Source organism: Pyxicephalus adspersus, chromosome 4 (genome assembly GCF_032062135.1).
Source record: "Pyxicephalus adspersus chromosome 4, UCB_Pads_2.0, whole genome shotgun sequence".
NCBI lineage: Eukaryota > Metazoa > Chordata > Amphibia > Anura > Pyxicephalidae > Pyxicephalus > Pyxicephalus adspersus.
In genome coordinates, this window is record NC_092861.1 from 110,595,624 (window position 1) to 110,613,094 (window position 17,471).

A 17,471-nucleotide genomic window follows, 5' to 3' on the forward strand; every position below is an offset into this window, starting at 1 on the left:
TATTTTGTATTGAATCCAATCCAAAATTGTTTGAATTTCCTGCCGATCCTCCCACACCGACGCATGTACTGACATCACCGGGAAACCCCGTAGATCTCATCTCTGCACTTAGCCGCTGGAGATCAGAGGAGCAGGACATGTCCCCAGGACCTGCGGGGACCAGCAGGACGCCAGGGGACAGCGACGGAACAAGGTAAGTAGTTTTTTTTTTTTTTAGTTAAAAGCGACCCCGAGTGTGACTCAGGATTACCGCTTTTTGCATGTAAAATCCACCCGCTAAGGGAATTACTGCTAGGGGGGTTAAGTGACACAAATGATATGTTTGGTTATATGTAACAGTGAAATTCTACTTACTGACCAGAAATGAAGTAGGCATTCTACCTGCACCATTCTAATATACGGTGAGCTGTGGATATGGTAAATATAGTAGGGGTTCCCTAAGGATCTGAAAGATTTTTAAGGGTTTCCCACATTTATTTTTATACTAATGAAAGCTATTCCAACCTCAAACTAAAACTTAGATTCATTGGGTCTGATTTAATAAAGCTCTCCAAGGCTGGAGAAGTTACACTTTCATCAGTGAAGCTGGGTGATCCAGCAAACCTGTAATGGATCTGGTTCAGGATTCAATATATTTGCTAACAAATAGCAAATGACTTTTAAAAAATCCATTCTAGGTTTGCTGGATCACCCATGTTCACTTCACTCCACCTGAAAGTGTCTTATCAGTCTTAGCACCTCTACATTGTTCACTCTAGTAATGCACACGTTATCATTGTACAAAATATTTAATAATGAATTATTTTGTCCTTTAGGTTTTCCAATTTTGCAGTTATTAGGGCTGAAATTCAAAATAGCTCTGCCTAAACTGCATTTTTGGGGTATTGATTTAAAGTATTTGCATGTGTGTACTATTTAAGCAAATGCTGCCACCAAGTGTTGTAAAAGACTTATTGCATTACATACATATATACAAAACAATTCTAACACAGGCTTTAAAGATACATTTAAACACATTAAAAAACAAAATGATTTGAAATTCAATTCAGCAACTACCAATCCAGAAAGCTTACATAAAAACCAAAAAAAGCAAAAGGATAAATTCCTGACAATGGCTCTAAACCTTCTGATTCTTTTCAGAACTCAATTAAATGTTTGGACATTATGCATGGAGGTATCCCCCTTCAAAACTTGTCTTGAATGTAGTTCCTGTTTTTGTATTTTTTTCTCTTCTAAATGAAATGATTTTAAATATTTTGTAGGCCCAGCATCAGATTGATACTAGCAAGCCATTTTGGACTCTTAGACTGGTCAGTGAGACAAGTGAGGCAGAGACACTGGAAATCAAGAAAGACACAGAGCGCATAGATGAAATAAGAGCCATGAAACAAGCATGGGAGGCAGCAGAACCAGGCCGGGCTGTAAAGGTAATTTCTCATCGCAATATTGAAAAGGGGTGGGGTAATAATGGCAAAAGGCATTCTGTTTATTATAGGTTGGTTCTATCATCATGTATTTATTTACCCTCACTGTATCTGCAGGCCTTGCAGTCACGCTTGCAGTATGTGAATAAGTACATTCAAAAAGCCAACACTGAAACTGCCGAAAATGTTGTTCAGGACAGCCCTACTGTTACTATAGAAGAAGGTAAGTCATACACTACCTTTATGTTGTTATTCATTATTATTGGACTTTAAAAGTATGTTCTGTAATCTGTCTATGGAGGTGGTCTATCAAGGGGTAAACCGGGTGTTCACCAGAAAATGGCATTATTTCTGCACCAATACTGCTGTATTTCTATTCACACTATTTTTAAACGTGGAGATAACGTAGGGAAAAGAGCACCCAATTCAAGTTTAATAGAGTTTCCCTTTAGAAACATGTTTGCCAGGGAACAAGAACTGTTCCCACTTTCTGGTTGCTGTACTGACAGTTTTTAATACTTTCTGAGTCACTGATCCAAATCAAGTATGCAGATAAGGACTTTGAATTTTGATGATACATTTATATAGAAAGATTTATAGCCAGTGGGTTAAAACAAAATGGCAACTAGGATTTTTTTAGGCAGCCTCTTTGTTATGCAAACTTCACAATCTCAGAGAATCACAAGCAAATGGTATTTAAGAAGGAATACCAAAATGAGATTTGGTCTGTGTGACATTCCACTATGACATAACACCTTGCACAGTCAGAAGTGAGTTTAGTATTTTGCTAAAAGTTTTGTTTTTTTTACTTGTAATGAATTAATACAGGGGAGCAGATTCCTCATGAAATTGACCTTTAAATCTACATAATTTCCATTACATAGTGTCCTCATTACACTATGATATGTTTTTATGTAATTGGTAGATATTTTTTCCCCAAAAAACTATCTAAGTACAGATATATATATGTTCCTGTGACCTTCACTGGCTGAAATTAAAGTTTGATTTTCTCGAACCTGGAAAAACATTTTATTGTTTAGATTGCCTTGCTGTATTAAGGGGATTTTGTGGCTTCTGAGCTTTGAAGGCTGCAAGGAAATCAATATAATTTTTCACAGGATAGCAAAGGTCTTACATAGATTTTTTAGGGCTGTTACTCATGAGTTCCAATTGCTTCAAACTTTACTTTACTTCTTATATAAGTGTATATATATTTACTACAAATTTAATGGAAAGTATATGTCTAATATACTAAATTGTTCTCATAATAAATTTGACATCTACGTGTGTTATTGGCTCAAAATGTTTGCATGGAATGCCCATTACACAGAAAATAGTTTCTGTCTGATGGTTTTAAATAATCATATAATTGGAGAAGAGAGAGGTAGAAGAATTCCACTAAAACATATCAAAGCAGTAGTGGTATTACTTATCATATGCTACTACAGATAGCTATTCTTATTTCCCATAATATTGGCTGTGCAGATATTATGGATGTCTAGGAAAAACAGAAATGCCCTATCTGTTTTAAACTCTACTTGTAATATCCTTGAAATTTTTGTAAACTTGAGTTTGCTACAAAAAAAATTACTGTTCACTAAAAAAAAATTTGGAATCTCTATTAGATTTTACCCTGTGACACTAAGGGGTCTATTTATAAAGCAGTGAATCTGGCATTCACTGAAACCGTCCTTGGTGCATAATTTTCTAGGTCGATGTATTTCAATGGCCGTGAATGATTCTCTACCAGTATGTTTCAGTAAATGTCAGATTACCTGCTTTATTATGAGATCCCTAAACTTTAAATAAAAAAACATCTACTGCACATAATGGGCCTAATTTAATAAAGATCTCCAAGACTGTAGAAGATAGATTATTGTGGGTGAACCGTGGTGATCCAGCAAACTTGTATAGGATTTCTTGAAATAATTTGCTGTTATTTCCAATCCTGGACCAGATCCATTCCAGGTTTGCTGGAATGCTTAATGTAATGCTTTAAAAATACCTATAGGCATTCGATTTCTTTAGGATATTAACTAGGTGTGTAAACTATAAAATTCCTCAAAAGCACAAAAAAAGAAAAGATTTGTGGAATGGGATATTTATTATGTTTTTAGGGGTATATTTTAGGATACAAGGATAGCACACCTGGAATTTAATTAACTCCCTTAAAAATCTGAAGAAAACCCCCAAAAATATGTTGATTCACCTTGATCTTGCTCCCTTGACTTCCTAGCTCACTATCTAAAAAACCTTTGTTGGTCAGCCTGAAAGCTTGCTTATATCTTTATTTGCCATTAATGTCTATCCTTTACACTTTCCCCAACCTTTGGAAGAATACCACTTGTTGCCTCCTCCAACATTCATATCAAGGGGAACTGATGTGTCCACATACGTCACGCCATTTGAAGCTATTTCATAAGGGATGAGGTTGTAGCGCATGTCAAGTGAGCCTATTAACCATTGTGTTCACAGCTGTAAAATACTCTAGCAAAGGTTTGGTGGTCAGTCTTCCCCACAGCTGCTCAGTTAAAACTGGGAAGTTAGAGGCTAAAATGCATGATAAAATAGATATCTTTCAGCAAACATAGTCACCTTGTGTCACAGGTTACCTCCTGAGGAATTTTCTCTGCTGACTCTCTGATTCTCCTTCCTCTACATTGACTGTATACTAGTTTGGGCCCTGGTGGCCTGAGTATGTCCTCGTCTTCTACCTCCTCTTCCTGCCCCCTGTTCCTTTACTGTGAGTCCATTTTATTACATTTTCCACTCACCACACCTCTTTCAATGCTCCCCCCCTGGCTTCTGTCACTCTTTCTCTTCTGTTTCTTCGGAGGGGGGGGGGGGATAAAATTCTTGTTTATTCCCTGAACTTCATGGGGTATTCATAACTGATGATACATATTATTTGGCATTGACATTGAGTGACTCCCTTTGTAGGATAGTTGCAGCAGTGCACCTAAGTTTTCAGTTCCTCAGGGGTTGCTCTTGGACATTATTCAGTTTTGGGCTAATGAAAGCCTTGATATGTTTATGTTGTTACATGCCTAATTTGTTTTTTATCTTAGAATTAGAATTAGATTTTATGTTTTTTTTTTGTTTGTTTTAGGACATTTTCCACCACATGTGTTTTCTTTCTAGATTTTTCACATGACCATTATGTTTATTCAGAGGAAAATCCATATAGTCAATAAAACCTGTTCACACCAATGCAAGTTGCAATGTATTTGAAAACAAGCTATTCATGGTGCTTTTTGGGTATCTGATGACCTGTATTTTGTCATTTGGGTCACTTAATTTGAATTCTTTCATCGACACATAAAAAACAGATCAATGAACATTATGGTGTAGCTCCTATATTATTTACACTGTAAATGTGAAACATAATAAAACATAGTAAGGCTACAAATTGCAAAGCAATCTCAGGGCAAATTGTTGCAGTGCAGTGGAGTGTAATTGGTTATATAATAAACTATTCCATTCAGGGATGTTTGCCAACACCGAATTAAAAAATTCAAAAAACAAATAAAACAAGAAGGGTTTTTGTGGCAAAACTTTAAACTTGTATTCCAGAAAGTCATAAAGTAGTACAGTTGAAAACAATCCTTATACATATGTATATTCACTTATTTGGACCCTAGTAAATATGGGTCCGATATGATTTCTAGACACAGATCACCTACTTCGTATTTACGCTGTTATTAAGAAGTACCGTGTGATCAAACAATTAATGTATGTGGAGAGATTGATGCATATTTGCATGTAGCGTATTTCCCGACGCGTTTCACCCTATTGGGGCTTCTTCAGGGGTGGCTTTGCACTTTTTTGAAAGGGTTGCATACAGTATTTTTCTCGGATATTAACACATTAAGGTAGATCACCTGTGTAGTAGGTAAATAGGGCTTCGCTGTATACATGTGTCCTATTTTCAGGATAATTCAAGTACTCACTAGGGGCTACTGCCCCAGCTCATCAATTAGAATAGGAGATGAGGCTCAAGGGTAATAGGTCACTGATAATTAACCTGATCAATGTGGTAGCGGCGGCAGCAGCTTGCACTACCACACCTGGGGATACATAGGATCAGATTAATTAATTAAGTAGAAAACATTTATAAATACCAACCATCTGCCAAGTATATTCATTGGCCTCACCTTAATCATAGAGTTCTCTCTGTTGCATTAATTAGCAAGTAAGACATTGGTGGGTCCACCTACAGCTTGTATTTCAGCAAACTATCAAACTTCCAGATATCTGTATGATAAGTTATAATATATAATAATGGTGCTAAATGCTAAAAAGTCATTTAAATAAATTTATTTTACTTTAAATTACTTGCAGTGTTGCCAACTCCAAAAATACAGGAACATGGTTTATCAAACACACCTGCTCCCTATAAACAAGAACAGTTTGATTTAACTCCTTTTATCAGGTAAGTAATATAAAATTAGAGCTGACGTTTTTAGATACTGTAGTAATGTATCTTTAGCTATGCATTTTCCATCCTAAAAAATTTTTATGCTACAAAATGTCAAAGTTTACAAAAAAAAACCTGATACATCTGCTGCTACAGTGCTGTGATAATTACTCAGAAAACTTCTTCTCACAAAGAAACATTTATATGGTTTCAAGTGCAGTGTGCATAATATATAAATCAATAGATCACATGTCAGTGTTATAAAATAACAATGTTATTGCTATAAAAAGAAGCCTAGGCAAAAATATCACATGGTCTTCAGTTGCAAGGAGCATTCTAAGTCTATGGATTGGAGACAGAAAAATGTGCGTTACACTTTTAAGTAAAAAAAAGATTTAAACTAAACGCTCCCTAATGACAGTCCAAGTACCAAATCAAGTTACTATGTGATGCACACACATCATAAAGTAACAAAAAACCTTCTTTACCTTCCCTGATTAAGTCAAGTCTGGCTTCATATGCGTCTCACACGGTTCTCTTCATTGACAATAACTCTTGCTGCAGTAGGGTTTCAACATCAAAGTCAGTGCTGTCAGTCCAGAAAGCAGTGGACACCACTAGATGTGGTCAAGTGCTAAGTGGCAAGCTACAGGAGTGTGAATCAACATTAGCAATGCCTCCTATGACATTTTTTTTTATCTAACTGGAGTGCAAGCAGACACAGCCTATATGAAAGTGGCAACTCTGCTGTGAATTCAAGAGCATTGCAGCATAGTTGCCACACTATCACAAGGAGGTGCATTAAGTGGACTTCAGTGGCAGAATTAACACCTATTTGCCAGACTTTGCAGAGGGACAAACTGTAAGTGAAGATGTAAATGTATTTGTTAGGTGCTTACCCAAATTCTTACTCCAAAGTGTACAAAGTTTTTATCCCTGACAGTTGTTCCTGTCACACTTACCTTTTCCTCACTAAAGTGCAGAGCGCGCCTACTCCCACTTGCCAATCAGGAAATAGCCTTTTAATCATCCATGGCTATTTAGCTAGCTTAGACACTTCTCCTGCCTAGTGATTTTGTACTGTGCATCGTCCTTCCCACCCTGGTGTGCCCAAGGACCGCAACCTGGCAGTAACCAGCAGTGCAACATCCTCACCACTAGAGGCTCTGGAGAAGAACTGGTTACTGCCTTGGCCCTTCTCAGGGCTCACACCGCCTCTGTGCAAGCCATACTGCCCCCTAGAGGCCCAGTTTCAGTTACACTCAAAATGTTTGCTTTCCCCCTCACTTTTTGTCTTAGTTACAATGTTCACCAGGGAAAAAAAGAAAGTGAATCCCTCCAGTGGGTCACAGAGAAAAAAAGACATCTTCTCTACTTTGTCTTAATCAAAAATTAAAGAACAAACGTGAACAAAATGTGGACACTGACCGCTAAGTAAGAACCATTACAGTACACAGTATGAAGCAAACTGGAAGTTTCTGTGTTCATTTACATGTAAGGGGCTCCTAAAATACCAGCTTATAGCAAGGTCAAGATGAATAACAAAAAATAGTTATTACATTTCTAGTAGTTGCAGTTGTGGAATCATTATTTGTATTACTTTCTGTACTATATGAAATGTTTTCTTATTCCAGAAAAACAAAGCCAGAACCAGTGGTAAAAGATGAATATGTCATTCAGCAGAAAGCACTTCAAAAAACAGAGGAGATCCGAAAGTTCAAGCAGCTAAGGGAAGAGGTTACAAAGCATAGAGAACAGGAAAAAAATGCACGAAATTTGCTGAAGCAGAAAGTTCTTCAAATGTATGAAGATTTACAGGTAAATCAGAATACATTTCTGTTAAGCTGTGCTTTCATTTTGATATTATGATATTATACCTCAATATTAACTGGTAAATAAGAATTCCAAAGCATACATTTTTGAACCATGGTACTGCAGGAAGCCTTTATCAGAAATCATATTGCATATTGGGGTTTAGGACAATGGGGTTGCACATAATGCAGTTTAGCCTATCAGCTGCCTATCAGCACAGAAACATGCAGGGAAACAAGTCATAACCTCTTAAACTCAAGTAAAACTAAATAAATTCTAAGAAATGTCAAATGCACATTGTCTTACAGCTTATTTGCTAGAAATGTATAATGTATAGTGATGGACATTTAACTGATGTATTTTTTTACAGGTGTATAATCTTAGTACAGTGAGGGTCAGAAAAGGCCAATTTAATTCCTAGTATTTTTATTGATTTAAGTCTTAGGCTGGACTCACAGCACTACAGTGGTATTACGTTTGAATCAACCAACTCTATGTGCATAATTTGAACTTGCTTCTTAACTAACGAAAAAAAATGTACATTCATCATTTGTATTAATGCATGGCACCACAATGTACAGTATGTATTATTGTTCATTGCGAAGCAGGTGCACAGCTATGGTGAATGGCACTGCAGCACACCAACGTGCATTACAGCAGGTGGATCTACTGGTCGGTCGCAAAGGCAACGCAAGTCAATCGCCGAGCCCTGCCTTATTCCTCTCTGCTGTTTACCAGCAGCCCTGCTGTACGTCTAGAGGGATGCTGGAGATGTCTTTCAGTGTGTGAGAAGGCTTGTGTAACAGTGGGGAGGAAGCCAGAGATGGCGGGAGGGCAATGTTCTGCCATTCAATGTCTCATTAGCTTCAGTCACTTCTGTGTAGTATACTCTGTACATTTATAAATAAATATATGTCTAGCATTTTTATTGTTGGTAGATCATTTTGACTTGGTCATTTTAAAAGTAGCTTGCAAGTCAAAAAAGTGTGGGCACCCCTGCATTACAGTCATGTGTGCACTACTGCTATGCAACAGAAATAAAAATTTTTTCTGTGATGTGCCTGTTTAGGTCTTTTAACTTTCTAAACCCAATATACTGGTGCTAATGCAGCAGATAAAGGCTATAGGCTTGATTTAGGAAGTGTTTAATGTGCAGGCCTGTAATATGCATATTAACAGGTCCAAATGTTGGGCTCAGTGATGTTGAGTTGGCAATCTGGATGTTTGTTGTTTTTGTTTATTGTACTTTGTTATAAGGTATAAGAATGACTGTGGTTTGACTGAAAACCTGTCACTATAAATTAGTGTCCAGACGCCAGAACTTAACATCTGACTTGGTATAAGCGGATTTACTAAAAGTTTTAATTGTCGGACAGTCTGGCTTTGCGGCAGAAGTCTGCACTCACTGTCTTTTGAAATAGAGCCCAATGGTGCTAGAGCTTATTAGAAAAAATATAATACCATGATCCCAGATTTTGCAATGGGAAAGTTCATAAATAGGGAGCAGAATGGCCCGCTGTTATGTTACTATAGATAAACAACGGGTAGCTTCTCCAAGGTCAGCACAACCAAGGCCTGCACAGCAAAATAAAGGCCCAGCTTTTAAACAAGGCTTAAGTGCCTTTTCTGAACATCAGAGCTGCTTCGTCATAAACCTGCAAGTTCTTGACAAGCAATAATTGAGTTGTGTGGCTGTCAAGAAACCCTTTGGAATGCTTTTTCAGACAATGAATGTTTCTATATGAATGCTTTCTTTTTATTGCAAGGTACAGTGCTTCTCATATAGTTTTAAAATGATTGTGCCTTAGCTTTTATTTTTTGTACAGTTTTTTTTTTCTTGTTCACTTGCTGTCTTATTTATCGCTGTGTTTTTCTTTAAAGCAGACCTGATTTTATTTACTAATGATTTGTTATGTTAAGAGGACTATTTCAAAATTTCATGGTGCCAAAGCAGTACTTTAAAAATATGGACTGTGGTTTGCCCTAAAAAAAGGGGCCTATGTGCTCTTTTGTTTGCAACCTCCTAGATGTATAAATGAGGTGACTAAGGCTGACTGCAAGTCTTTTGAAATTATGAGTAAAATATGGTAAGATCACATGTGTGCTGCTCACTGTTCTCCTTGATAGTAAGCCATTTTTATGTAAATGATTTGGTATGCTAATAAATCATATTGTATTCCTTTTTTTAGTATTTTATAGTCCATTTTAGGCAATAAGTCATGATGGGAGACAAAATTGTAACTATCTTAGTCTGACCATTAGACTTCTCACAATCTCCATAATAATATCTACAATAGTCTGCGCATTTTATAGTAGTTGGCAAACCTAACATAAATTGTAGAATTAGTTATGATTCTTTCAATGTTGTATTACTGTTGAAGATATCTCTCACTTTCTCACTGACTTACTGACAAAATAATTGTCATCCTTATAGAAAGGGAAATCTAGACAGGTATTCTAACCTTTTACCCCTCTAACCAAAACTAAAAAAAATATTGATTTGACTTGCACTATTTTTTAAAGTTTTGGCAACTTCGGTAGTGGAGGGCTGGAAGTGTCAATGTAGGAAACTCAAAGCAATAGCTAGAAAGTGTATAGGCTGGTCCAACTCATGCCAATGCTACTAACATCTTTACAGTTCAAATGTCATGACTATAAGACAGTGGGAAACTATATGGTAATATTAGAACAAGATACCACCACAGGCAACTCTGTGCCTATTCATTTGTAGTGCCTTAATGTTAACTAGATATTTATTTTCTAAAGAAAATAATTTGAACTGAATTATGTACCCACCCATGCTGGTTACAATAAGATAGTAATGTCCAAATTAAAAATACTCAAGGACCACATTTGTATCCACTAGCTGAGTAGACTGTCAACAAAATTTTTTCTGTTTGGAAAATATGTGTAATAGAAAGCCAGGAAAATACTTTCATATACCAGGAATAACCCACTTTCAGGAAGCTCCATCCTCAGAGGCCCCACTCATCTCCATACTAACGCAGTATCCCCCTCTCACTGCAGACTGTACAGTGCTCAACCCAGAAATTTTTTTAAGCCGGGTGGGAAGAAATTGTAGGTGGGTGGCAGCCCCTGTATTGTGACCAAACTCTTTAGTAACCACCCAAAAACAGCCGGGTGGGTGCTGAAAAGTGCCGGGTGGTGCGCCCAGCTAAAAGGGCCTGGGGAGAACCCTGCTGTAGGTATTCAGCACTCATTACTTATGAAGCTAAATAGTGCTCAAGAACCTTGTTAATTTAAATGTCTTCTCAGCCAAAATACATAAAAAATAATTTTCTTATTTTCTTGCAGATGTCACTTGATAATGCCCGTGAGAGCATTCTCAGTGCCCGGGAGCAGTACAGAAATAAATTGTTGGAAGCTGAGAAAATAAAGCAGGAAAGTCAGACAGCTGGCGATGGTGTTGCTACTGCAGAGAGGGAGAAAAGTCCATCAGCTCAAAAAAGAAAAAGCGCCATGAGAAAATAAAGCAGGAAAGTCAGACAGCTGGCGATGGTGTTGCTACTGCAGAGAGGGAGAAAAGTCCATCAGCTCAAAAAAGAAAAAGCGCCAGAAGCGCTAAGAAGAAGAAATAGCCTTTTCAATGTCTCAATTTGCCGTTGTATTTTTCAACTCTAAACTCAATTTTTTACTGTTTTTGACAGAAATTAAAAAAGTTATACCTTTTGTTATGTAATTATTGTACACCTATATCATGTGTTACCTAGACAAGAATAGAAAGAAAAGCAATTCCCCCCACTCTAAAACGTAAAGGAAACTGTCATGAGAACATCATGGAGGTTTGCCATAATGCAACTGCAGGTAACTGAAAATGTTAGCTTCAAGGCTTTTATAACATTGTATTTACAGGCTTCAGAGCTTCCTCGGTCACAGACCTAAAACAAGTTTAAGTTTAAAGATACCAATTAAGTTTTTTTTTTGTTTTGTTTTTTTACAACATCCTTGCATACCCTCAATCCCACCACAGGGAAAAATCAAGCTTTGTAAGGAAAAAAAGTGTGCAAAGCTTATGGAATTTTTTAAACTCTGGCTAAGTTTGTATTTGTGCTATGTGGAAACAATCTTTCCTCCTGACTCCATGGCAATGGTTTGCCAGGGTGAATAGCACCAGACGTATGGAGGAACTGTAACCCACCTGAGATAGTTTTGATGACTTTCAAATGACTTGGATTTATTGGCTCCAGTTTTGCTCTTCTGTAGACATTCTGGCATTGTTGCATCAAGATGCTGTTTCAACCACTGATCCTCGATCACCTTCTGATGCTTGCTCTGCTTAATGCCAATTGTCTCTGTAACTGGATAGGGTTATCTTACCCCAGCCCCTCTACCCCGTCCCCCCATACTTTATGTATATTACCTGCATTCAATTGGTGACACCAAAAGGTTCTGACTGTGTCTTAGACATATATAATATTATTAGATGTGTATCTATATCTGTAGTTATTTGAAATTGTTTGTAACAAGGTTAAAATAAATACATTGAAGTAGATATTAATGTTCGTGCCAGTACACCCTAATTTAATTTCCCTTATACTGTGCATTTTGCCAAGTATATAATGCACTTTACAAATTTATTACTAAAGTAAATATGGATTGTCATAATTAAATGCTTGTTCTGAACATGATGCAATAGCTTCCATATAAATAGAAATTCATCACAAGTTTGCATGATGTGGAGACTGCTGGCAATCTTCAAGACAAATATAACTATGTTCATCCCTTGAGATCTGGACACAATTTAATTAGCTGAAAGTACATGAGCTCTAAGCAAGCAGTGGTTGGAGGCATTGGTTGCCATCCATAATAATAAACACAGGTTTTCTAAATGGATCATAAGTCTAATCATTTGTTAAATCACAAAGTGCTTGTAGGAAAGCTGAAAATAAGAGCTACGGTTTGTTATTTTCTTATGTTTTAATTGTTATGTTATGACATCACACATAATAATCGTTGCGGTACCTATTGTGTGTGTATATTGTATTTACATACTGTGTATGTTTACCATGCATTGACTGTACACTGGATTGGACAACACTCCAACAAACAGAAATACCTTCTGGTTATAATAGTCATGTTACATTTGTTTGCTGGGTTTTTAATGTTTTATAAACACTGCTGTATTGCACATCGGAGTGGCATTTTGAACATCAACACATAATAAGCCTAAATTTGCGGTGAACAGCAAAGTGTAAACCATTTACTGTGTTATTTTATATATTCAACTGAAATGTTAATTAAATCCAGCACTCCAATGCTACAGGGCCAACATAGTACCCAATTCACCCCCATGCCGTCTGTGACAGTATATTCCTCAGGGTAAATAAATATCATCTACTGTATTAATATAAGCATTGGAACTGTACATAGAAATTGTTCCAATAATTTGCAATGAGGGCATTTTATGGCTGCTTTTCTGTACTAGTGTATCCCCATTCACCAGCTGAGATCACAGCTAATGTTAAGCCTACCAAAGAAGTAGATCAGAGACAGATTTATAATCATCTCATACCATAACTGGGTATATATATGTTCCAAATTTTGTATAACTGTTACATGTTTACTCCACTACACCCGTATTTTAACAACCTGCTAGGTAAATTCTATTTTGACTCATTTGTGCCAGTTTCCTATCACCAGTTTTATTAAGTTTCAGAATCAACATAAAACTGGAATTTTCACTTATGTTTACAGATATTACTGTATGATGTTTAAGAACATTTATTCATACTGTCATATTTATTTGCTGATAGGACCTCTGAGGATAGCAATTTGTAATTGTTATCTGTGGTGCAATTCTTGCTATAATCAATTTCAGTGTAGCTAAAACTACACACATACACATTAGCATTAATATGGACTGGCTTCAGTATTTGTAATTGCAACTTGGAACCTAACAGAAAAAGAAAAGGAATACAAAGTGGGCATTAGCAAACAGTAGAAAGGGAGAACATACAGAAGAAACGTCAAGTAGGATACAGCAAGCATCCTACATTGCATTGAGCCTCATTGCATTGAGTTTATTGCACTGTTCACTCCAAATACTCTGCACAATATGCAACTTGTTTTACATAGCACTTGTGTTGACAGACTTTTGTTCATGTCAGGACTGCTTCTCTCCACACACAAGACATTAGGAAGAAAAACAGGTTGATGCAACCTAGAAGGTCTCCATCTGTTTGCCAATTAAAGTTTACAAGATGATCAGCACTACCATGGTCTGCACAAGTGGGTGTGAGACAAGTAAGCAGAGAACAAGACCCAGTTGGGTCAAAACACATTACTGTCCAGTGTTCTCCCCAGCCCCTTTTAGCCAGGTGCACCACCCGGAACGTTTCAGTAACCACCCGGCTGTTTTTGGATGGTTACTGAAAAGTGCCAAGTGGTGCGCCCGACTAAAAGGGGTTGGGGAGAACAATGGACAGTAATGTGTTTGCTTGTTTAGCCTATTAATATGATACCAAGGATTCCAGGAAATTCTCTGGTGGGTTGAAGTTACCCCACTCACAAATGTATGACCTAGTCCACCTTGGAAAAAGTTTTTTCAGAAACAGGTTCCTCCATTATGTTTTCACCATTATGAGAAAAGTCACAATTATCAATATTCTAAGTCCTCTACCTCTAGTGTTTCAAAGGTGGATGAACCAAGCCGACCCAAAACTGGCAGACAGTATATCATGATGGAATAGCAGCTGATGATCTACTCTTCCCAACTTCAACCTTATGGATGTGATTTCCCAAAGGCTGGAGAGTGATACAGATTGGTCTTATTGTGCTTCCTCTGGGTAGACCTGGATCTCACAAAACCTGTAATTGCCAGGCAAGTGTCTTTGTTTGTCCCCATGTATATAACTATAGATGTAGATTAGCTGATATAAAATGTTCTGCTGGATAACAATGAATATAGACAGACTACAATACTCCACCGACAAGTATCAAAGACTGTAAAAAAATATCCTACTGCTGAAATGTATGTTTAATTAAACAGAATAATCTTTGCTCTTCCATACAGCAAGTGTTTATAATACACTTTGAAGTGTTCAAATCCTAATATAAGAAAATATAAAACTGCAAGCATAGGCTTTGAAAAGGTCTCCTTTTTTGAACTTCTTCCTGTGGGTGAGGATTGGGGGTGAACTGTCTTTCTCATTTCATTTAACTTATCATGACATAATTAGCTCTGCACATAATCAATGACATTTACAAGGAAAACTATGACTCACATCTTTCTTTGAGCTTAACAGATGGAGGACATGGTTTTGAAGTATGAGTTGAATTTCTTCTGGCATATCACATACATAAAGGAATAAAGTATAACTTGTCGCTAAATGACATTTAACACTTTCGCAGTAGTCTGTGTGTTAAATGATAAGGTTGTTTGTGATGACAACCAAAACATTTATCTTTATTTGTGCATAAAATGAATCATTATTGCAGAATTATAATACAATATTACCAAATAAATGAGAGATTGGAGCTGTCACTTTTATGCAGTGATATCCTGCATCTTTCAGGACTACATTGATCTTGACCACATCCCAGATTATGAATACATACAAATAACGACCAGGTTTCCTTACGAATAACCAACCAGATAACGGGACTTTCAAGGTCAAAATTGAACAATTATCTTCATACCCAAATAAAAAAACAAATATAGATTTATTCAAGATCGCGTTTTAAAATATACAATACAATAAAAACAAGATAGAAATATAGCACACATGTAAATCACCTTATGGAAAACTCTCTCAATGAGGTGGAATCCAAGACTTCTACGCGTTTCGCGGAAACTTGGCCCACTTCCTCAGGAAGAGGGAATCTACAATTGGAACAATAATTTTGGTGTAATTCTAGATCTCCTCTTCCTGAGGAAGCGGACCAAGGTTTTGTGAAATGCATAGAAGTCTTGGAATACTTAATTGAGAGAATTTTCCATTAGGAGATTTGCATGAGTGCAAGGAGATTTACATGAATGCATATAAACTCTGGAGCAATTGGCTAAGGGTTTATGATGACTGCATTTATTGCCAGATCTAGTTCTCATATGAGATGACTTAGTTGTTAAATGTGCAGTTGTGTTTTGTATTGGATCTAAACAGATCATTTGAAATTTCTAACCTACCAAAGAATGGGTATGTTTAGAGAAAGAAAATATTAGAATTGCCACCCACTGATGCCTTACGTCAGGCATGTCCAACTTCAAATGGCCAATTCTGTGCACATTTGTAGTATTTCTCTAACAGACAGCAGTACATTTATTAGGTATGGTTTACAAGGATTCAGAAAATGAGCACCATTTTTATCTGGTTCAGAAAAGGAAATGCACATATACAGCTCAGCTTTGGCTGCCAGGATACTTGTCAGCCCCGACTTCCCCTGCACTTGCTGGGCCTAAATGAATTCTCATGAGCCTACGCAAGAGTCACTTCATCCCAAAATGGCCAATCAGGATGGCCAAAGATAGCATCAAGGAGCAGAAGGAAGAAAATGGTGGCATCCTGCAATGGAATGAGGACAGGTGAGTATAACAAGATTTAGGCCGTGACACTTTCCTGGGTGCTACTCATCTGATATGATATTTAAACTCTTTTTTATGTTATGTTCCTGGTACGTCCCTGCCCAAAGTAGCACATATTTTGCTAGAGACCTTTTGCTAGGGCTACCATAAAAAGACCTTCCCATAGTAATAAACATTAGCAGCCTATGCAACCCTATAAAGCCAAATATAATAAAAGAGTAAATCACAGATACATTTTATGGTTATCTGTTTTTATTACAGCAATATTACATATAAAATAGCTTAAGAAAATTAAAGATTGGTTGTAGTGGCTGTCTTAACGATAGAAAGAAGTATTACCATCTCCATATGTCCCTTTCCATTATAGTTACATTTTTCTTTTTCATTTTTCGTCTTCTCAATACACATAACAAGGAGAACAGAAAAATGAACTGCCTGAAAAGTTTTAGTCAATTTTAAATGTTCCATTTTATCATAAAAAGGCCCATAGCATTCCATGCAATGAACTTGCATTTGTACTTGCATGTGATTACTGAGAAATATTCATCACCACAAGAGGGCGATAAATTAACATCTATTCACAATCACTTCCTTGCTGAAGAACTCATTTAAAAACCCTGGACAGATTCAAGCAAATCACACTTGCAATAAGGTTAAAAAGCCCTTGGCAGCATGGTGGCATTTCACAATAATAATCAGTATTATATTCCAAGCATCATTGGAGTTTTCTTCAATCTGCTTGGCCATTGCTGCTAGCAACTGTTGCAGAGCTTCAGGCTCCAACTCACATTTGAAGGAGCTTTCATAACTGAATGTCAAGGCCTCAAGGTTTCTTACAACCATCTATGTCAAAAGAATGTTAGGCCTACTTGGCCAGCTCCCTTAAATTGAAGACCTCTTTGACTTTCCCAGCACTTCTGAACCCTCCTGAGCTAGGGGTCCCACTCTGCTGGTCTCTCAGCATGAAGGCCTCTTGTAACCTTTTAGTGTCTGTTGAGTTTAATTGTTGCTAAATATATATATATATCTTCTATATATATATCTATACCTTCTGTCTGGTTGAATTTAATTCAACCTATATTATATCACTTCAGTTTATCATCTATCCAAACAAAAAAAAGTGTGTTCACCTTGAAACCTGAACCATTCCTCTGCAGGGGATACCAATTTGTTTAATAAATTAGGTAAAGAACTACTGACTCCAACCAACCAATTATGTACAAATAAAAATATGTTGTAAAGTTGTTGTGTGTTGAAATTATTGGTACACAGCTGG

At 36.9% G+C, this 17,471-nt stretch overlaps 1 protein-coding gene across 1 annotated transcript in view; it reads left to right on the top strand.

The window, feature by feature from the left end:
• Positions 1–11,145, top strand: part of ADGB (androglobin) — a 103,677-nt gene extending 92,532 nt beyond the window's left edge. Inside the window, exons 27-31 of the mRNA XM_072410247.1 lie at positions 1,263–1,427; positions 1,542–1,647; positions 5,766–5,856; positions 7,476–7,659; positions 10,969–11,145. Of these exons, the coding sequence (XP_072266348.1) occupies positions 1,263–1,427; positions 1,542–1,647; positions 5,766–5,856; positions 7,476–7,659; positions 10,969–11,145 (723 nt within the window). The remainder of the gene's footprint in view (positions 1–1,262; positions 1,428–1,541; positions 1,648–5,765; positions 5,857–7,475; positions 7,660–10,968) is intronic.
• Positions 11,146–17,471: the final 6,326 nt, after the last annotated feature.